This window comes from Simochromis diagramma, unplaced genomic scaffold (genome assembly GCF_900408965.1).
Source record: "Simochromis diagramma unplaced genomic scaffold, fSimDia1.1 OVJJ01000510.1, whole genome shotgun sequence".
Taxonomy (NCBI): Eukaryota; Metazoa; Chordata; class Actinopteri; order Cichliformes; family Cichlidae; genus Simochromis; species Simochromis diagramma.
Genome location: NW_024387326.1, coordinates 926,659 through 948,853, shown reverse-complemented (window position 1 = coordinate 948,853; position 22,195 = coordinate 926,659). Strand labels below are relative to the sequence as shown.

The following is a 22,195-nucleotide window of genomic DNA, read 5'->3' as shown; positions in this document are numbered from 1 at the left end:
AAAGTGTGAAACGTTCAGAAGAACAGTTTCCGGTTGGCTTTCAAGGTAATACGTGGAAATCATCTGATCTTATCTGCGCGACTTTTATATAAACTTTTTATCCTGTTCTATTATCATTATTATTATTGTTCTCATATAGCAGCGTAGTACGATTTATAGGTAAGAGTGACAATTTGATGCTAGCTTCACACTTCAGTGTGAAGTATAGGTTACGCATTCAGAAAACATAGTCTACCCATAATACAAATAAGAGCGTTACATATATAGTTTATGAGTTACTGATGGACTGAAATGTAGTTTTGCAGTTTATTTGAACTCATATAAAAATAAACAATAGCAATTCATACACGATTAATTAAAATATACTGTCACACAAGTATAAAGATACTAAAACTAGAAGTCCCCACTCAGTAAAAATACGATTCTAAATTGTACTTAACATTAAGTTATTTGAACCACATACAAAGAAAATTCATAGTCGAGCATAAAAAATACTTTGTTGTGGATATTTTCTATTTTTAAAATGTATTGTATCTATACTGCGTGCAGCTGGGGCTACGTTTTTAAAAATGTCGTTTTTTGTCGCCCTTTATTTTGAAGGTGGCATACCGGACATTGTGCCCGTCAGCGGCACCGGGCTCAGATTTTCCTCTGCCGCTTCACTGCACTCCCATTCACAGGAGACGTTTCCAGCCAACTACAAGTATAACGGTAAGAGTAGATAAAACACCCACTTAAGTCTTCTTATAATATATTTTATTCTGTTAAATGTGCGTTAATATACGTCCTTAAGCTGCTCCGGCAAATTTCTATCGATTACTTGCTAAGAAAAAGGAAAAAAAACGGCTAACTTACCGCTTGAACCTGAATTATAGAAAAAATGTTTACCAAATAATCGCTTACTGTAGTTAAGGAACTACTTTTTAATAGCATGTTATACTCCCGTAGTTGCACTAATGTCGTTTTCTTAAAATTACAGCGAAGTCACTGTAAAGTTGTTCGAAGCCGTCGGTTAGTTGTGAATTTCCGGGTGTTGAACCCGATCTGAGCTGAGAGGGTTGGGGCTATTAAGTAACGAAATGTCACCCGTTGCTGTTAAAAGCACACACATAAAGTGATTGCACTTACCAGTAAAGTAGGGGATTTGTTCAAATTAGTCGTTTAGTCTGCTTTAACACATTCTTCATGATCATGTCCTTTATATGAGGAACATTTTTCAGCCACTTCCTGGAACTCATCTGTCTTTTAATTTGAATTAGCTTACACTTGAAGCAGCCACCATTTTGGCTTTTTTTGTTTTTTACTTGCAAACAATTAATCAGAGCACGTCGATCAAATCTGCCAAGATCGAGTAACTTCTTGAGCACTTTGGGTGTGATAGTTAAGCTGTGTGCTTTTGGTTGAATGGCTGGCAAGTGATTTCTCAGAGTGATCACACAAACCGTGAAGCCTCCCTTTCCTTCCTGTATATGTGTGTGTATGATAAGTAGAGGATTTTTTGGCCCCTTCTTTTCTTATAGAAGGTCGAGAACCTTCTGTTTAATCAACTTCTGCCGTGAATTGTTCACTTGCTTCACCTCATATTTAAAATGTTGCGAGCTTCCAGTGGCGGGCGGATGTGTCTTGCAGCAGTTTATTTCCTCTGGTGTGAGGAGAGGCCTACAGAGGTTTTAGAAAAGAAAGGAGAAAGACCCATTTAGGGTCGGTACTTAACATTTTTGGTGTGCTTTCCTGACACTGCTATAATCTTCAAACATGTTCCAGCAACTCACAGTGAAGAGTGCAAGGGTCAAAACCACAGGCCTGAACTGCAAAAATGGCTGGAGCATATTTCTATGAACTGATAAAGTAAAGTTGATGATGCATTTGCCCTTCTTAGTTTACATAACAAAAGAGATTTTAACCAAATCATTGTTTTTCTCCATGTGCCACACTTTTCTAGTGGACTTTCTTAGCCAGTCATGACGAATCGTGTCAATGGCCTCTCCTATTTTAGCTCGGTCTCACAGGAATTGATGCAGTGAGTTTGAATTAGTCTTTTCCTCTCTCAGAGTGTGAGAGCAAGAGGCTAGGCCTTTCTTTGCATCCACAACTTTAAATTCAAATCTTCAGGGGAGCACCTTTGGGAGTACACTCATACCATCCACCATATATATCAAGTCAAGGCTGTCCTCCTCAAAGAAAACCATTTCAGAGCTGCAATCCTTTATCGGGTAGTCCGCGCCCCGTTGCCCATCCAGGCTGGGGCACACTGCTGAAAACGCCCATGGAGCAGCAGCGTAAAGCCCTGACCTTTCAGCATGGCTGGCACCTTGGCTCTCCCATTCACGCTCAGCTTCCTGCTGCTGTACGAAGGGATTTCTCACCGGCTATTTTTAAAGCTTCCTATTTATCCTGGGCCTTCTTGGGGATGAAGACATGTTTTGCTTTTCTGTTCTCTCACAGCCACTCCTGTTCTTTCTGCTGCTCATTGACCATGGATTTAAACCATTTCTGTGACATTTTAGAGTCTTTTGTTTATTAGTAGATGTTAAACCGATTAACCAGTGTCCCTGCATACTCCTCCACTCCTTATCTCATTGCATTTCTGTTTTTATCCTACCCACTTGTCTATATTTGTTAGGGTTGGGTTCCTCTGGATTGCATCAGCTCTGCAACACTTCCTCAAAGATTTGGCATGTTAGCACTGCCCCTACAACTTGATTGAACCTATCATGTTTTTTTTTCTTCTTTTTTTTAGAGGCTTCAGAAGTAGGCCTTCAAGCATTTCTATCATTAAAAAATGCTTAGCTTGGATTAAGTTAGGCCCCCAGGTTAGCTTGAAGAAGATGAGTTGTGCAGTGCTGTGGTTAGCACGTTAAAGGATATGAATCATCAAGCCCGCCTGAAAAAGGAAGCTTGCAGTAATTTCTTGACAGACAAAATGGTTCAGTTGCTGCCTGAGGTGCAAGGCTTCCTTATTTGAAGACATGTGCTGCGGGCTTAATCAGTTTCATCAAACATGGGGGCTCTGCATTACTCAGATGCACAGCAGAAAGGTATTTTCATGTGGTGTGTGGTGCAGGTCTTAATTCATGCCACCAAAGCGCTGCTCTTTGCAGTCATTGTGCTAAGTGCACAATTTTCTACTGAGATAAAAAAAAAAAAAAAAAAAAAGCTTAAAATGACAGCAAGATAACAGCGGAATGATATAATAGTTACATTATCTGATACATGTGAAATATTCTCGATCTGTATGCATGAAAAAAAAAATAAATGTTGAACTACAGAGACAGTGGATACAGGATGTGGTCTTACAGCAGCACCCCTTTCCATTACAGTCATTGCAGGGTAGTTAATTTCGAATCAAATCCCAATCTGCTGATTTGATGATTAGGATTTTTGTGGCGCACCCAAATCAGAGAAGTCACCGCTAAAGCAAAGTGCAACTGTAGAGAGATCGTGTAGGTAAAATTGAACGACTCCAAAGGTCTTATGCGCACTGAGAGCTGCATGAAAGAGCAAGAACACAGAGAGCTGAGAGGATCAAAGCATCGCTTTCTAGAATAGAGTTAAGGCCAGGAGCTAAATGTCACTTCATAAAGGTCTAGTAAAGCGCTGTTCATGTCCTGTTCTTGTCTCTGAGGTAAACGTGTGCTTTATTCCATGAAACAAATTCAGACTGTAAGTTATCAGCGATAATACTTCCACTTCTTGATTTATCAGTAAAGCAGGCTTCCCATATTGGTTTACTTTGTCATGCACCTGGCTGCTGTATGTGCCTAATCACTGGAAAACCTGGCTAATAAAAAGTATTCTTAACAAATATGAGTTGTTGCTGAACCTGGGTGCATTCAGGGTTTTCCAGTTTGCAGCTCTGTTTTGCCTTTACTCCAGCCTGTGATGTGCTGTTTGTTGTCCCCCCCCTCCGCTCCATTGCCCTTTGCCTGCAGTGAAGAACCTGAACAGCAGCATCTATTGCATTACCGGTGGCTCTAAACGGAGCTCATAAGATTACATCAAATCTTCCACGGCCAGAGGGCTGGACTGTGAGGGATGGTAACTGGCTTATCCAGGTAGCCTCAGGGGTAAACCTCTACATTAACCTGTTGTTGTCGTGATAGTTTATGCTGGATCTTCAGACACCTTAAAGCAGATAATAAATGAGGCGATAAATCATAATGAGCGATCAACCTTTGAGTGCAGACAGTGAGATGGACCCTAAAATGTGTGTGTAAGCCCTTTGGCTTTCTTTGAACGGCATCAGTAAATGTTTGATTCTCTACAGAGGAAACTATTATGTCCTCTTTTTTTTTTTTTTTTTTTGTTCCTGCTTTCTGCAAATGATTTCTAAGCAATTTTATTGCTACATATGCTTTGTGTAGTCACAGTCCTTTTAACAGATGCTCCAAAGGCTGCCCACTTGTTGACCTTTTATATCTATAGGCATACCTTTGAAGTGCTCACTCCTGAGACTAAATAAGGCTAAAACTGACTTGGACATCAAAATGATACACCTACACAGCCTACAAATTGAATAGAATACGTGATTGTATTTAGAGTCGCATCTATTGAGACTTTGTTGTTGCAGTTGCTGGGATTCATTTGGGTTTTGTCTTTTACTTCCTCATGTTTTCTCAGGATTACAGTTTGTTGTTAGAAGTCTGTAGCTCTAATCCCATATTTAGGATTGGTTAGGTGATGCCAGCACCAACCACATTATGCCAATATGCTCAAACAGCAAATCAAAATAAATGCCAACAACAACTAAAGAAAATGCTTTGTGAACCCTGACTTTCCATGATTAAAAACCCAGGTTAAATCTAAGTAATTTTAGTAGATTAAACTCATAACCATGTTTTATTATTTTTTTAATATATATTAGATATTCTATAAATATATAATAAATGTTACATTTTAATTTTTAAATAATGCCGTTCATGGTGCTTAATGAAAGTAAACCAGGAAAATACAGAATATATCACTTCTAATCTCTATTTACTATCGAAATAATGCTCAGTATTTTAGTAGAGAATAAAAAGTTGACTTTAACTTTGATTAAAAAAAAAAAAAAAAATCTATAAAATTTGTTTTCTAGTATTTCTGTCCAGGGGATGTGGCATATGAAAGAATAACTTTTTTATTCACGTCATTAATGGTTAAAAGTAGATATTCAACAACAACAAAATGCAACCTGAAAGATGAGGACAAACACAAGAACCACAAGTTTGCTTTCATTGTATGGATGTTTCAGTAATATAATATCTAGTTCATTACCCTTATGAACACTCACACACATATATTAATGACACCTGTAGCTCTTGTGTCATCCCACAGGGATTACCTGGTGCCTCCTTAACCTCAATAACTTGCCACAGTCACTAATGTTTCAACAGGAGAGCTTCCTGGTGCGTCACCAGCGACACTTCCACACAAACACTTTCCTCTCCTGGCCCCGAATGCCTTGTGATCCATAATCCCACCTTTTCTTGTTGCTCAGCAGTGTTGCTAGGGAGCAAGACTAATCTCAAGCCTCAACTCCTGCCAAGCCTGGTATGTTTGTAAATTTGTGCTGCTTAGTCCAGCCAAGCGGCGAGATTATCACCTGTAAGGAGAAAGTAGCACAGGTGAAGGTTAGGACACTGAAAAGGAGAAGTCCAGCAGCACATCCCAGTGTGGGTTTACACGATCTCATGACCTCTGTGTTGATTCCCAGCAGGCAGAACAATGACGGGGCCTTTTCCTGTCAGCTCAGTATGTAGCTGCTTAGCCACAAGCCACATGGATTGAGCGAGGGGGGAAAAAAAAGGGGTATTATTATGAGGGTGGTGATGTCAGTATTGTTCAAACTAATCTATTTATGCCCCCCCCCCCCCCCCTTTTTTTTTTTATAAAAATATGCTGAATCAACAATTTCACACTTGATTAAGATGGTAGCTTGAAGTGATGTGGCTGTCTGCCACACTTAGAACAGCCGTATCTATAATTTCTTGGTGCTTATGTTGGTAAATGTGGCTCGATGCACTGGAATAACTTCATCAGATGCCCTGCAGTTTTACAGTTCAGAAATGACTGCCTGCATTTATTATGGTGATTGTATTTCACGTCAGTCTAGTCATTACCAGGCTTAGTATCATTAGAGACAAATTTGGAAACTGTTTCTTTGTGCACCATAATCATGTTTTTCTGGGAAAATGTTATCCAATCGTACACTGTATACAAAAGATGGACACACTGGCTTCCGTTTTCCAAGCATGAAAATGGAAGCAGGAAGTGTCTTAACCCTGCATGCTTACTTGTGCCAGCAATGCCATAATGCAAACCTGCTTTTCATGTGTTCTTAGTAAAGCTTCTTTATATAGAGCTCACAAAGCGCTGTACAACAATTAAAGCAATTAAACCATGTTCTGATTTTATGACCTGTCTTGATGATTTTATGATCTCAGTCTAGTTTTAGCTCTGGTTGAATAGAATAGAATCATTTTGTTGTATTTCGGCCCCCATTGGAGTCAAAAAAGGAGAGTAAAGCTTGGCGCGTCTCCGTTGCGATGTAAAAATTTGCGGTTTCAAAATGCCAACGGTGTAGAAGCTCAGTTCAAGGTTTGCTTTGTGACTTAACTAGTGGGTTAGCATCACTAACTGAATAGTATATAGTTATTAGATTCAGCCATACTTTGATCTTGGAGGTGAGGTACTGATCCAGTCAAAAAAAAAAAAATTATACACTAACAGCTGAGATTTAGGACAGAGAAGTTTTGACTTGAGATTTTCAGAATAGTTTCCAGTAGAGAAACATGCCAGTTCTCTGTGACTGAGCACTTCCTGCTGTGTGACGGTTTGGTATGCTGCAGTCACAATGCTGCTCGCTGCACAGCCGTCACAAGGAGTGCATTGAAAGTCGAGAAGAGGAAGCGAGAAAAACAACCTGTGCCTTGAAGAATGATATGACACATCACTGTGATATCTGGTCTGATTTTCTTCTCCGTCTCTCTCTCCCTGTCTTTTTGACCAGGAAACACTCACACAGCTGACAGGCCAAACCAGCAAGCTATTGGGATAAGAGGAATTTGTGCTTTTAAGGGAGCATAGAGGCCCAATTTGGGGAAAACAAAAAAAACAAACTGTGCTGCATTCTCAGTTCCTGCTTGGCTAATGCCCAACTGTATATGGAGGCAAAATAGAGCAGAGCAGAGGGTTAGGCGGATCAACAAACCAGTTTTGTTTTTTTCAACACTGTTCATTTGCTGAGTGTGATTTGCTGCGATGGGTGAGGTTGTGTCAGCTGTATTCTGCTTCTGAGGGTAACAACCTGTACTGAGCAGGTGAAACTGGCCTCGTAAGCTGTCGCCACTTAAGGGTTGTTTGTCTGGTGGGTTCTTGTGCGTTTGCTTTATCCGCATTTGTTAGCTCGCTTGTACCCGTTCATTGTGTCATTACCTCCTGGGTTAACCTGATTTGCAACAGTACAAAAGAAAAAGAAGCTGAGATGTTAGTCACTGCCTGCATCTTTGTAGCATGTGTAACTAAGAGTTTAACGGAGAAGAAGTTGGTGCTCTAATCTTCCTCTTTCAGTCTAATGCAATACTGCACATTTTTGCACAGTTTAAAACCGTGATACGTGTGGCCCGTGTTGATGCATGGTTAAATTCAGCGCAGTACAGGAAGTTCTTTCAACATGCAAACACGCAGGATGAGACATTTGAGGGTGTAGCTGCTCGCTAGCTAGGAGGAATGTTCTGTTCATGGCAAGACAGGGCAACACCTCCAGCTTAATAAATAATTGTCACTGACCAGAAAGAGCTTTCTGCTGTGTTACCCCATTATTTGACAGTAAGTAGTGTCACTTCTTCTAATTTTGTTAGAAGTTTAGAGTTGCTTTGAAATTTGCCTCAAAGGGCAAAGTGCATGAAAGCTGGTCTTTGTGTTTCCGTTGCAGGTCTCTGCCTTCTTGCTTTCTATGTGTGATAAATCAACTGCTTCAAGTCGATAAAGCACTGTATGACTGCGACTGTGGTTTGCACTGTACGTGAGGCTTCAGTGGTCGATAAGAGTAGAAAAGTGCTATCAGTTTGTTGAGGACTGCAGGTTCTGTTCTCATCTTGTTATGCTTGCAGAACAGACCTCACGCAAGTGTTACACAGTACCATCATCCAGCTGCATGTGTTGAACAGCACTGTGTAGGCTTTGCCCAGCATTTGTGCACCAGATGTTATAAATTGCATAACTAGAGCAGGTTTGTTGTCCAAGGTCTCACTGTGCTGTTGCCTGCTCAGAATCACTGGCAATTAGCAGTAAGAGTGGTTGTGAGAGCACAGCTGGGTGTAAACGGCCACGCGCACATTGCTGTTTTTTACTTGCTGTTGAGCCGGAGAGACTAGAACAGCATGGAGCTCAGATAACCATCAGCTTCTTAGACCACCAACCTCTGCTGTATGTCATCGCTGCGACATCAGGGAAATTGGCTGGTCCGCCAAGTAGACTGCGAGGGTTAGTGTCACGTGTCTTGGCTCGTGTCTGTCAGGGTGTGTGCATATGTGCAAGTCTGTGTTGAGGTGTTGAATAAACAAAGGGGCTTTGGAAGTGGCTGGGCTCTTGTCAAAATAATGTGAAAGTTGCCCACAAGGCACAAAACTGACTCATCTTTGGTTTATTTCAATATAGCTGACCTGTTGCCAGCTGCCTGTTAATGAAGAAAATAGTGCACACGAGCTCTGTGGATTGTTCCTCTTGTCACTCTGTTTGAACAGGGAAGTTGCTCTGAAGTGAAAGTTTTTGCAGAGCAGATGCCATTACTTTGTCTTTCAGCATGTGAACTATTAAAGCAGTAGAATAGGCTGTTTCTTCCTACATGACCTGCAGCTTTAGAGTGCTGCGCCCAGGTCAAAGTTTGTTATCCCTCAGGATAATGAATCCCAGCAGCTGGAAGTCTTAAACAGCCCGTCGCTACTTTGCTTCGTAGCAAGAGTGAAAAGGAGAAGCAGTCTGTGGTGCGAACCTCTGTCGGTCAAAGTGTATTACTCTACTTTCCTGTCATCTAACCCTTCCTCTCTCTTCTGTCAATGTTTCCTGCTGCAATTAGCACACCATGGCAGAGCACGAGCCCACACCAGAGGAGCTGGCAGCGATCGCAGCAGCCAATGATGAGAGCGACTCTTCTGTCAACTACAAACCCCCCGCCCAGAAGAGCTTGAAGGAGATCCAGGAGCTGGACCAAGATGACGAGAGCCTGCGCAAGTACAAGGAGGCGCTGCTGGGAAACGCGGCTGCTGTAGTCGTTGGTGTGTTGATGTTAATTAACATACGTCAATAAGCTTAAATACGCGTTGATTTCAAGAAGAGTTGGAGTGTTTTTTCTTGTGGATTTAGCTTGTGCCTTTTTTAATTTATGATTAAAACCTGTGTAGTGACGACATGACAAAAGTATGTTAAAGTCATTCTTTAATAAACCTGCCAACGTTGTTGCTCAACATGTTTGTCCTACCAATAGCACGGCGTATAACAAGGCCAGGAATTTGTTGTGGAAACAGTTAGAATATTGAAAACTGAGCTGATGAGTCAGAAACTAGTCATTAACAGCTCAGACAGACTCTTTCCTGTATTTTTGCCATTGAGTTATATTCTCAGCAAAGAAATCTGTTTAAAAATATACAGATTTACTGTCATACAGCATGCTGGTACTGTTGATCTGAAATCTTTGTTAGTTAAAAGGCTTTAAATGACTAATTTTAGCACAGTATTCATGAAAGTAGAGCAACTCCACGTGTGCAAAGTAAAGCAAATCCTTTCCGGATTACAATTTCAGTTCAAGAGCTTGAAAAGCAGAGATTGTTATGGCGTTTCTAACTCGCCAGATACGAGCGTTTAATGTTTTAGACAAATTTCACTGAAATTAAATGCAACGTAGAGTGAGTGTTCGAGTAGTTATATACACACAAATGGATGTGTGTGTACGTAACACCTCCCCTGAGCATGTTTCTGTTGTTTTATTCAAACTAATGAGATTTTCTATCTCCTGCTATACTGTGACGATGTTTTTAATTGCGTGACTTTTTCTTCTTGTCTTAGATCCCACTGTCCCCAACGTCCAGGTGACGAAGATGGTTCTGGTGTGCGATACGGCTCCAAACAATCTGGTCCTCGATCTGACTGGTAAGTAGAGCAGGTGTGTCCGTGCCGATTTTAGTTTAGAAACTAGAAATCTAAAATAAGTGAGCAGAAGTGAGGCTGGCATACAAGTCTCATTGTTGTGTTAATGGAAAGGTGTGTAGGTGTGTGTGTGTGTGTGTGTGTGGGGTGGGGGTCATAGGCCTGCTGGGTCATTAGTTCACTAATCAGTGTCGACTTGATTCCTATGTGTCCGCGTTAATGAGCCATTTCCTGAAACTTCAGCCCCCTCCAGCAGAGCAGAGGCTCACTTGGGACATTGTTCCCCCTGGTGGTCATTATTCTTACTACAGGGTGTTGAAACCCCAAAATCCACGGGAACTGTTTGTTTATCAGCCTGCTGTGTATTTTTTTGGGGGGGGGGGTTGTTTTTTTTTTTTTGTCAAAGTGGAAAGAATCTGACTCTTCTGTCCCTGCTGTGTTGCTTTCATCTGCCAGGGGACCTGGAAAGCTTCAGGAAGAACCCGTTTCCGATGAAGGAGGGAGTTGAGTACAGAATAAAGATCTGCTTCAAGGTGAGAGTCTGGTGTTTGTCACACTCGCCACTGCGCTCTGTTTACGTCGCAGTGTTGTTGTTACATCACTGCTGGAGATGTAACTGCAGTCTGCAGAGCACTATCATTATCGTCAGAGGCTTTTCAGAGGAATTTAACTCTTGTTGCCTTCTGCAGGTCAACAAAGAGATCGTGTCAGGCCTGAAGTACATGCAGCAAACTTTCAGGAAAGGAGTTAAAGGTGAGCCTGCTCAAATCATCTCACTCTGCTGGTTTTTTTTGTTTTTTGTTTTTTTATAAAGCTGTACTGATTTTCCTAAACCTTGCCTCTCATACATGGTCACCATACAGTAATTATTAAAAAACAATGAAACTAAAACTATAACCATTTTCATATGATAAAAATCCATGCTGGAGCTAAACTGACTTAAAAACAAAAGGCAAAACAAAATAAAAACTAGTGAGTCTGCCTCTTGATCCTAAAGTTCTCCTTTTTCTTTCCCTCTGTGATGTGCAGTTGACAAGTCTGATTACATGGTGGGCAGCTACGGCCCCAGACCAAGCGAGGAGTACGAGTTCCTCACCACAATGGAGGAAGCCCCAAAAGGGATGCTGGCCCGCGGCACCTACCATATCAAGTCCAAGTTCACCGATGACGACAAAAACGATCACCTGTCTTGGGAATGGAGCCTCGCTATCAAGAAGGATTGGAAGGACTGATTTTTTTTTATTTTTTCCCCCTTCCCACACTCATTCGCTGGTCCACCAATGTCTTCCTCTGCTTTGTTTCCGCTTTTCTTTTTTTCTTGCCATCATTCCCACCTCCCCCTGGATATTCGATTGTTTCAGTCTTTTGCTCTCTCCGTCCATCAGCTTGCTCACTCCTCTCCTGCGGTTCCAACTATTTTCCTTTTCTTCTAAATTCCAATCACTTCATCATTCCTCCCATAGCAACGCTGATTGATTTTTGTTTGCACCAGCCTTTATTACAAGAATGACATCTTAAAAAAAAAACGGAGAAAGTAAATGGTGTTCATTATCCAGATTTTTGGTTACAGTTTGTTTATAAAAAAGGAAGAAAAAAAAAAAGCATCTGTTAACAAGCAAATTTGATTTCTCTCTATCACTTTTTTCCTTCCTTTCTTTTCTCTCTTTTTCACATTGTTTTGTACGATTACCACGATCTGCCTTGGAAAGAATTGTACAGGAAGCTAAAGTGCTGCGTGCACACGGTCGCTGTACGGTCACTGAGCAGTAATTGCTGGACACAAATCTTGGACACAGCCCGCCTAAAGCCTTTGAGCAGATTATTTGTAGTTGGGTCTTGTTAAATTATTTGGAATTCAGGCCACTTCTTTTTTCCAAATAGTCGAACAGCCAGCAAATTCTGCTGAGAGAAGAGGGAAAGCAGTTACCTCTAACCCCCTTGCATTCCCTCGCTTTAGCTGTGGCTGTTTTTTCTTTTTTTTTTCCTGATCAGGGTATTTTGGCAGGTTTTCTTTTGTTTTGTTTTTTAGCAGCCGTGTGGCCTTAACAAGTAAATAAAAAATAGACAGCCTAGTTGAGCCAGTTGCCTTCTTACTATTAAATATTATATTTGCCAGACCATCGTGTGAGCCTGTTTTAACAGATTTTGTATTACATTGACAGGGAATCAGGACTGAGGACATGCTAATCTCCTTGTTTCAGGGTGTCAATCATATCAGCTTTATTCGCCAACACCTTCATTTCAGTACTTTGTAGGTTTCTTCAAATCTAATAAATGAACTCTAAATGTAAGAGTCCGGGTTGTACTAATGGCTTTATATCACCCAGTCTCCTCTTATGTTCCTGAGGACATCAATTCTAGCGCGTTACCTCAGTTCCCTATTGAGCCGAACACCGCAGAAAACTGTTAAAACGCTCACCTCGTATTGCTCAAGTTAAAGATTACCACTCCTGACTGTGCCTGCAGACTCTCCCGACCGGCCACGCGCCGCCTCTGCTGACTCGGCAGAGCTCAGAATCGTCTATAATTGACTTATGAACCAGAATAGAGACGCGAGTCCTTTAACCAGACACTGATGGTTAACACATCCTGCCATATGAAAGTGTTTTTCCTTTTTTTATTTTATTTTATTTTTTTTTTAAATACACTCCATAAGTATCCGAGTGAAGCCCGTCAAGCTTCGTTCAGCTCTCGTGCCGTGGACTGATGTTTTTCCTCTGTGGGTTGAGTGAGACTCGATGTGTGCTATTTGTATTACCCTACAGTTTACTGATCTGTGTTCACATTAAAGTGTTCAGACTGGGTGTGTGTGTCGTGTTTTATTCAGGGTTATTACCAAACAAACTTCCTTCATGAGCACTTTTGCAACTATTAGCAAAACAAAGAAGCACTCAGAGCTCAAACCTCTGCCAAGAAACTCGCTCTCTGGGCAGTATTTACTTGAAAGGTAATAGTGCTGCATTTTGTATATATTCACTTTGTTTTCTTTGTTCTTTTTAAATGTACTTTAAGAGGTTTGTAGTGCAGTAAAAACAAGTGCCTAGGGCAGGCTTTTGTAATTACTGACGTCATCCTGAGAATAATTACTAATTATTTATGTGGATTCATTATTTGTCTTGACAGTACTTTCTTTAAAAATCTAACAGATTTTGGGCTCAAGCTGAAAGAGGCAGATGTAAAATGCCAAAGTGAGGTCAGAGGTCAAACGAGACATATTTGTATACAAATTGTGTTATTTAGACTCCCTGTTTACCAGTATCATTCCTAAATGTTAGCAGTACAAACAAAGGCAGCAGAGTTTTAAGCAGGGTTTCTTAACATGTCTTATTTTTAAAAGTTTGACCTCGAACGAGAGGTCAGAGGTCCAAAGTACCATGATATTTACAATCCTCATATCATTGGGGATATGTTGTCGATGCAAATAATGGCAGTAAGAAAAAAATCGGCTAATAGTATTATCACTTTGACTTTCGGATCAATCTACGGCCCTTGAAGGAGAGGTCAGAGGTCAAATGTGACACGTTAGAAATCTTTACAGGCTACTTTGTACATGTTAAGAATCGTAGTTTCTAAGTTACAAGGCTTTTTGTTGATTTTTAATAAATCATAAAGTTGAGCTTGATGGATCTGTTTTATCAGAATTCATTCAAAACTTTCCGAGCTGTTGCATTTACAGACAGACTGGCAGCACACATGCAAGCAGTAACAAGAACATCTATTTAAACCACCTTGGCAGAGGTTTAAACAAAAACAAAAAAGGAGAACATGGTTGATGCAGTAGTTATTTTAATCAACAGGAAACATTAAAACAGCCTATTACAGGAACAAGTTGGATAATGTGGCAGCACAGTGTGGAAATGATGAAATAAATCCCTGAAAAAGATGCAGAAGCATCGCCGCCTGTTCAGGAGGTACACTTTTGTGCCATCCGGTGAGTTCAAAAAGCTTTAAGCTCATTGAGCCATTCAAAAGCTTGCGATTCCTGTTTCTCAAAGACAGATTTAGCTTTTTTTGTGTTATCAGCCAGATGCATGCTGTAAATGCTGCAAGTTTTAAAGCTTCTGAAAGTTGGCCTGTTATTTGGCTTCAGTGTTTATCATAAATGCAAAATAAACGGAGTCATTTCTGCATCAGTTACAAACGACGTCACAACAAAACCCTCCGTTCAGATAGTTTGTCAGTTACAGTCAGGAGAAGCATTTCATCCCTTTGGCAGTTTCATGTGAAACAGGATACAGCAGTGAAGGGTGGCCAAACGGTTAAATGAGAAGCCTTTAAACAGTTTGGTAAACTGAGATGTTTGTAGTATCTCATCTGTGCCTCACTTGTTAGTCTTTCTGCTCTTCCTCGTGTTCATGTCGCTCTTTGTCTTCTGCAGTCGGGAGAAGATCTCCTTGAACAGCGCCTTGTACTCTGGCGTGTTCTGGCTCAGCCGTTTGTCCACCTGCTCCACCTGCCTGCTGATCCCCTCCAGGGCTTCAGGGGTGGAGGGAGTCTGAGGGGGTGTAGGAGGGGCGGCGGCGATCACGACGTCTCCGGAGGTGGAAGGCCCCGCTGCGGCCATGTTGTACTCCTTCATGGAGGGATCCCTGGAGACGGGGCGCGAGGTCTGCACCCCTGCGTGGCACAGGCTCTCTTCGTGACGCCTGCACTTCCCCAGCAGCTCCTCGTACTTCTCCAGCAGCGCGTGGTACTGTTCGTCCACCTCCCGCAGGATGGACATGCCCCGTTTGCGCACGCCGTTGGCGTGGAGGGCGTAGCTCCCCTGCCGTCTACCTGTTGCGTCACGAGCTGAGATGGCGTTCAGGGCTGTGTCGCTGCAGCTTTTTCTCACCGGTCCTCCTTGCTGCCCAGCCTCTCCAGCACCTCCCTCGCCTCCGTCCTCCTGCCCTGGGCTCTCCTCTGGAGTGTCAGTCTCAGGGCCGTTATTGAGCAGATTCTCTAGGCCGTCTTCCATGTCACCAATCAGACACACCCTGGACTTCCTGAGCTGCTGCATCTCCTGGAGCTCAGCTTCCAACTCCTGAACCCGCAGCTGGCATCCTTCTGCTCCTAGGAGACGCTGCTCCAGGCGCTCAAACTCCTGCAGCACAGCAGCACACTCCCTCTCTGCACCCTCCCGCTTGGACCGCTCTGCAGCCATGGCCGAGTGCAGCGACGACACGATGTCTCTCAGACGGTCGTTCTCCTCATCCAGCGGCTGTCGCTCGGCCAGGTCCACGCTACCTGGATTGGCCAGCAGGAAACCATCCTCATACCTTACAGGAAAAAACACTCAGTGAGCTGCGTTTGTGGCCAATCTCATTCAAATTTCATGTACAAACACTGCACAGTCACACTATAAATACAGTCCAGTGATAAAGCATTCAAGTCCTTCTGGTTTTTTTGTTTTACATCAAACTAATTTTAATACTAGACCAAGATAACCCGAACAAATACAGAATTCAGTTTTTAGATGATGACTTCATCATTTATAAGGAAACAGCTACTGAAGCCTATCTGGCACTGTGTGGAAAAGTAACTGCCTCTCTTGTTAAGTCAGGAATTAACTGTGATTAACAACATTTTTTGGAAAGAAAAAAAGTTCGGTTTCACTCGCCACACCAAGGCCTCACTGGGTTGGTTATCTAGCAGGACGATGACCTGAAGCACACCAACAAGTCCACTTCTGAATGGCTAAGAAACAAGAAGTGAAAGTTTTGGAGCCAAGCCTGGACTTCAATCAGATTTATATGCTTAAACAGGCTGCTTACGCTAAAAAACCTCTAATGTGGCTGAATTTTAAAAAAAAAGGAAAAGTGGGTCCAAATTCCTTCACAAAGATGTGAAAGACTCATTGACAATGACTGATTATTAGCTTTAAGGAACAATTACTTTCTCACACTGGGCCGTGTAGGTTTGGATACCTTTTTCGCTTAATAAATGAAATAAATGAAATCATGATTTAAACACTATGTTTTGCATTTACTCAGGTTATGTTTGTCTAGTATTTGTTTGATGATCTGGAAAAAAGTGCGACAAATATGCAAAAAAAACTAAGAAATGAAATACTTTTTTGCATACATAGGACATGTTACGGTTACTGTTAGCTCTATGTTACAGACAGCAAAGACACCAATCATTTCCTGACACTCAGAGACCTCGGAGCAGTGCAGAGCTCCTTGAGGCAGGGGAAAGAGTGGATGGTCTTGCGACGCTCCTTCTTCTCCCTGCGGACTCTCAGCTCCTCCAAAGTTCGCAGCTCCTCAACCCGAGCTGTGAGACTGTCCACCTGGCTCTGTAGGGTCTCCATGGTGCTGGTTAACCTGCAGGCATGCACACACACAGATCACTGATTTTTTCCATTTTGATTACACCATACCTTTATCTCAAAGCTGGAATGACTCAGCGTTACAAACCAACATAACATAATTTAATCCCTGATTATTTAAATCCGATTATTTTAAAACCAGCTGCTCAGGTGGAGGGAGTGGTCTGTCAGCGCAGCAAGGCTCACATTCTTCAGCTGATTACGAAGTGACTGTTACATCAGGCTCGCTGCTTTTCCCACAGAGGCCAACCACGTATAGTGAAAGCGTGGGCTCAAAGCAGCTGTGGGTCACCTGTCTATTTTCTGCTGCGACGCCTTGCTCTCCAGCACCAGCTTCTCATTGGTGATTTCCAGCTCTCTGGCCGTCACATCCAGCTGTTCGTACACCTTTGCGTGCTGCTCGTTCATCTCCCGCAACATTTCCAGCTGCTTGGACAGGTACTGCAAGAGACGCATGTTTGCAATTAAAATGAGAGGATCTTAATGGTTTACATCTGGAGAACAGACTGGTCCTGGGAGCACATGGTAGAAGTACTTTAAAGAATGCAAACTAACCCAAATACACACGTTTATACAATTACAGTTCACACAGGTTGATATGGGTTAAAAGTTCATCTCGTGGGTAGTGTCAGTCAAAACTGTGAGACATAATTCTGCAGTGTAAGGTTAGAGAACACTGGAAAATCTACATCTAATAATCTAACTTAAAGGTTTACAGAGAATGGTCAGAACAAAGAGCGGCAGTTCTCTGGGAGAAAATGCCTTGTTGATGTCAGAGGTCAGAGGTGAATGGTCATAGAGCTTCAAGCTGATAGAAAGTCCACAGCAACTTATTAAAACCAAGGTAAGCAGAAGAGCATCTCTGAACACTGCAGCAGCAGAAGAGCACACCAGCTGTCACTCCTGCCAACTAAGAACAAGAAATTGAGGCTACAAATTACACAAGGTCACAAAATTGCACACTGCACTAATAAGTTCCCACTGAGTATAGTTTAAACACCACAGACACCAGAGTATTGTTGTTGCCCATGCCTGTCCCTTTATGACCACAGTGTACCCACCTTCTGCAGGACAGCACACCATGTCACAAAACTAATCATTTCAAACTGGTTTCTTGAACATGACACTGAGTTCACTGTACTTAAATGGGCTCCACAGTCACCTCACTTTGGTACATCTGCAAAGCCACCAGCATTGTGGAGGACCCCACACACCCCACACGCACTCTTCACCCTGCTGCCTTCGGGTAAGAGATACCGGAGTAATCAGGCCCTCGCTGCTAGACTGCGAAACAGTTTCTTATCCCGAGCTGTCAGACTCCCAAACACTCAGTGACTGGATTAACACACACACACACACACACACACACGCCACAAAAAGTGGCTTTTTGCACAATGCTCAGTCTTTTGCACATTTCCATTGCACTGTTGTGCATGCACTGTGTTGAGTCTGTATCGTTCTGTTCAGGTTGGTGTTGCACTGTCTTTGTTTTGTTTTTTTGCATTTTTTTGCACATTGCACTTTACGCAGCGCTGTGTAGATTGCCTGTTATATGTCATATGTAGCACCATGGCCTCGGAGGAACGTTTCACTGTGTACTGTATCACTGCACATGGTTGCAATAACAATAGAGCCACTTGACTTGACTTGAAATTTGTACCACAAAAAATTAGGACAGCGCAGAAGGAAAATGGGGTCCAACTCAGTACTAGTAAGGTGTTCCTAATATAGTGGCTAACGAGTTTATAAACAGGTTTCGCCAAAATTCGATACATAGACTTTGTGTGTCTATCTCTAAGACTGAGAATACATTTTCAGAGGCTCTCATCAGGTGTTTACTTTACCCTCGGTGAGCCTCGTCGCTAACACCACATGCAGATTTTGAGCTGTGAAGAGGCTGACGCATTCTGCACTTGTTTTTTTCTTCTCACACACTCGTGCTGCTTTCTGCCATTTCTTCCCCTCACTTTACACCATAACTGAGTAGGAAAGGAACACAGACAGGCAGCAGCCCAGGAGTAGCACACCTCAATCTCTTGCACTTGCTCCTCGTTGTTGATGTACATCTGCTGCAGAGAGTCCTCCAGCTCTTTGTTGCGTTCCAGGAGGGTCTTGCCGAGCTCCGCTGCCAAATGCAGGTCTGACGAGAGATGGGAGAGAAGGACAGACATAAGCAGAGTTCGCTCTCAGGGCTTTACGGCTAAAACCAGTTGTTCAGGCTTGTTTGTGGATGACTTAATGAAAACCAAGATAAAGAGAACAGGCACCAAATATTACTGTGCATTTATTTTAAAGATCACAATAGTTTTCTTGCAGATTGGTTTCTCTTCACATCATGCTGATAAAAGCCTGCAGTCGTGCGCACAGCAGGAGCCTGAGCTCTGACAACACCTTAACAGTTGCTGATATTTTCTGACACAGCGTGAAGCATCCATTATTCATCCTCCTCTGGTGGATAAAAACAAGCTGGACTGAGGAGGAGGAGGAGGAGAATCCTGCTGGCTCTGTATACTTGGAGCTCATAACAAACATGGGGGAGTGGAGGGACGGGAGGAGACAGAGAGGCACTGACATCCATTACTGAGCAGTGAATGGAGTGTTTTTTCAACCCAACGCAGAGGATAAAAACACAAGCCTGCATGCATGCAGTACTGCAGGTGTAAAACCCAAAAGATTAGAGCCGATTGGGCTCATTTGCATGTAACACCTCTGCCTTATCTAATATATTTAACAAGCTCCATTTGTGCACGCTGTGCATCCTCTCTGTCGCCTGAAACGCAGCGAGGGGAGGCAAGGACATGCTTCAACAAGACAGAAGAGATAGCAAAACTCCAGCCTGAACCGGAGAGCGCTAATGAGCTGAGGAAGAGGCGTTGGAGGAGAGTTCGCACGGCACCTCACAGTCACGGCGCCGCTTCTGTCCCTGTGGCGGGCACGTGCCGAGAGTCTTCTGTTATATAACTTCTGAGTTCTGTGCAGGAGGCCTTGCTGAGAAAGTCATCCTCATCACAGGGACTGAACTCTAACTCCTCATGCGACAGGCCCCCCCTCACAGGTCAGATGAAGCTGCAGGACTAACCACACCATCTGCCAGGACTCATTTTCCATGTTTGCCTGATTCTAATAACCACACAGAGGTAGGGGGTGGGTAGGCGAGGGGGGTGGTGTCACCAAATAGTAGATCCGGCAGCAGAAAAGTTGCATAACGCAGCATCATTTCTGGGGCAAAATGATGCCAGGCTCTAAAGTGCACGCAGTGTATTTGTGTGGCACAGTGAGAGCTCGACGGTAATTACGTTTCCAGTCTGACCCCGAAAAGCCTCAAATCTCTGATCTCCACTAAGGAGGCTTCGTCTGGGGCTCCCTAATCAGATCAGCCTGCGGGATGGGGACAGAGTGGGGTTGGGGGGGCTAATGACTTTAGTCTGTATGCTGAATAATGCTGAGATGAAATTCTGATGATGGACACACACACAGGGAGTCAAATCCACCTGCCTCTCCATGCACGCTGCACAATGACGCTACAAAGCTGCTTTAGCTCTCTGGGTCAGCAGGTAATCAGGAGATGGGGTGATGCTGCTGCAGGAGGATGCAGGCTTTCCAGAGCACAGCTCTCCTCAGACGCACTCTCAGTGAAACTGCAGCCTTTTAAAGCCATTTTTCTGGCAGGGCTGGTCACACAGCAGCAAGGAGGAGCAACAATAAACAGTCTGAGCTGCTGCCTTTGCTTCTTTCATTTTATTCAAATATCTACAAAGTTCTGGGGATTTGCTGCACACACTGTGCTGACCTTTTTGTTAGGAACATACACCCAAAATAACGTCATGCAGCTCCACAGCAAGTGGGCTGATGGATTTGAGAGAGAAAAACAGCTTGAGATGAGATGAGAGGAGAGGAGAGGAGAGGAAGACATTCAGTCAGTCTGACAGGAGGACTGCTGTCCGAACCACCGCTGACAGGATCGGAGTAATTGATGAGATGAAGGGCAGGCAGCTCCAACTCGTGCATGAGTTGCCTTTAAGAGGTGCAACCTCCTCCCGGTTTTCCACCCACCTCTAAATGCATGAACACCCGGGGGCCAGCGGTTGCTAATAGAAGAGGGGTGGGGTTGGGAGGAGTGGGCTCACCTTGCTCCAGGTCCCGCTGGTCGTACCACGGCTCCTCTTCCTCCGTGACAAACTCCTCCATCCTCCCCGCGCGAAGCATCGATGCTGCCGAACTTCCTCTTCTTCTCCTCCTCCGCCGGCGATGTGAGCTGCCGGTGGTACCGACTGCTCGCCCGGAAGTGACAACGAACAACAGCTCCCCCCCCCAATCACTCAGAGAGAGGAAATCTCGGCGGCGGGGACTTCGGTGCACCTGCTCCTTCTCCTTTTTCTTCTCGAAGCGTCCGCAGATATGAAGCACCCCGCATCCGAGCGGCCTCGACGTGAAGCAGGTTGGAGGAGGCTGACAGCGTCTCCGCGGTGTCTCTTCAGGCTTTGATGTGCAGCAGCAGCAGCGGACGCAGACTGGCAGCCTGGCGGCAGCCGAGTAACCAAACGCTGCTGGTGCTGCGTTTACGTGCTGTGGGAGAAAAGTGCTGTTTGCAACGTTAGTCTTTTGAGATTCTTCTTCTACTGTTCCCTTAACGAATTCAGTGCTGTTTTTACCCGATCAGTGAGGCTAATAGACTTTTTTAACAGACCATTTTACTGTGCAGTACTGCAAATATTGATATTGAGCTGATACCAATATCAGCGTTCGTATCAATACTATTGATATTTTGATTGATCCGGCCACTATCCAAAGCTTACAAGAGAGAGATCTGGCCAAAAGGGCCAGCGGAAATTGAAACAAGTAGAGAATCAGAAAGGGGTTTATTGCCAAATGTTGAGCAGGTTTACAACATTAGGAAATTGCTGCAGTGCTTCAGTGCAAACATAGTGTCATAAATAGCACTTAAATAGACATGAAAAAAATAAAAGTAGGAATAAGAATTAAAGTGCTACGTAGAAAGATATGTGCATGAGATATACATGAGATATATACATGAGAATAAGAATTAAGAGTGCTACGTAGAAAGATATATACATGAGTGCAGGTGGTGATCAGTGCCAAACATGGAATGATGCAGTGACACAGCGTAGGGTCATGTGTTAGTGGCGGGGACAGTCATATGGTTATTGTTCATGTGTCCAACAGCAGAGGGGAAGAAACTGTTCTTATGGCGAGAGGTTCTGGTGCGAATGGACCGGAGCCTCCTGCCTGAGGGGAGCAGGTCAAACAGACTGTGTCCAGGGTGAGAAGGGTCAGCTGAGATCCGAGCTGCACGCCGCAATGTCCTGGAGGTGTACAGGTCCTGCAAAGATGGGAGTCTGCAGCCAATCACCTTCTCAGCAGAGCGCACAACACGCTGCAGTCTCTGTTTGTCCCTGATAGTGGCTCCAGCGTACCACACGGTGATGGAGGAGGTGAGGATGGACTCGATGATTGCAGTGTAGAACTGCATCATCGTCCGTGTTGGCAGGTTGAATTTCTTCAGCTGCCTCAGGAAGTACATCCTCTGCTGGGCTTTCTTGATGACGGAGGTGATGGTGGGCTCCCACTTCAGGTCCTGGGTGATGGTGGTACCCAGGAAGCGGAATGAGTCCACAGAGGTGATGGGGGTGTCAGTCAGGATGATGGGGGGGAGTGGGGCTGTGTGCTTCCTGAAGTCCACAATAATCTCCACTGTCTTCTGGGCATTCAGCACCAGGTTGTTGTGGCTGCACCAGGACA

At 43.6% G+C, this 22,195-nt stretch overlaps 2 protein-coding genes across 3 annotated transcripts; one reads left to right on the top strand and one right to left on the bottom strand.

Annotated features, from left to right (window-relative positions):
• The first annotated feature begins 584 nt into the window (after positions 1–584).
• arhgdia (Rho GDP dissociation inhibitor (GDI) alpha) lies at positions 585–12,929 on the top strand. 2 transcript variants are annotated; one of them, XM_040006225.1, is made up of 6 exons: positions 585–711; positions 9,059–9,257; positions 10,045–10,128; positions 10,582–10,658; positions 10,815–10,878; positions 11,155–12,929. In XM_040006225.1, exons 2-6 carry the CDS (start codon positions 9,065–9,067, stop codon positions 11,355–11,357), a joined length of 621 nt encoding a protein of 206 aa, XP_039862159.1. In that variant the 5' UTR covers positions 585–711; positions 9,059–9,064; the 3' UTR covers positions 11,358–12,929. The 2 variants fall into 2 exon arrangements, with proteins under 2 accessions (XP_039862159.1, XP_039862160.1); XM_040006226.1 differs by lacking the exon at positions 585–711 and adding an exon at positions 7,386–7,809.
• Positions 12,930–13,894: 965 nt separating this feature from the next.
• cdr2l (cerebellar degeneration-related protein 2-like) lies at positions 13,895–21,275 on the bottom strand. Its single transcript, XM_040006212.1, has 5 exons — positions 20,563–21,275; positions 18,463–18,575; positions 16,728–16,876; positions 16,266–16,430; positions 13,895–15,383 (listed from the first exon to the last, which is right to left on the bottom strand). Exons 1-5 carry the CDS (start codon positions 20,639–20,641, stop codon positions 14,447–14,449), a joined length of 1,443 nt encoding a protein of 480 aa, XP_039862146.1. The 5' UTR covers positions 20,642–21,275; the 3' UTR covers positions 13,895–14,446.
• Between the last annotated feature and the right edge of the window lie 920 nt (positions 21,276–22,195).

Bases quoted from the DNA above. Each gene is read 5' to 3' on its own strand.
- arhgdia (XM_040006225.1), top strand. From the start codon at position 9,065: ATGGCAGAGCACGAGCCCACACCAGAGGAGCTGGCAGCGATCGCAGCA. The intron at 10,129-10,581 runs GTAAGTAGAGCA...TTCATCTGCCAG, and splicing joins TCTGGTCCTCGATCTGACTG to GGGACCTGGAAAGCTTCAGG. The intron at 10,659-10,814 runs GTGAGAGTCTGG...TGCCTTCTGCAG, and splicing joins GAATAAAGATCTGCTTCAAG to GTCAACAAAGAGATCGTGTC.
- cdr2l (XM_040006212.1), bottom strand. From the start codon at position 20,641: ATGCTTCGCGCGGGGAGGATGGAGGAGTTTGTCACGGAGGAAGAGGAG. The intron at 16,877-18,462 runs GTGTGCTACTCC...CGTCTCTTGCAG, and splicing joins AGCAAGTGCAAGAGATTGAG to TACCTGTCCAAGCAGCTGGA. The intron at 15,384-16,265 runs GTCTCTGAGTGT...TTTTCCTGTAAG, and splicing joins GAGCTCTGCACTGCTCCGAG to GTATGAGGATGGTTTCCTGC.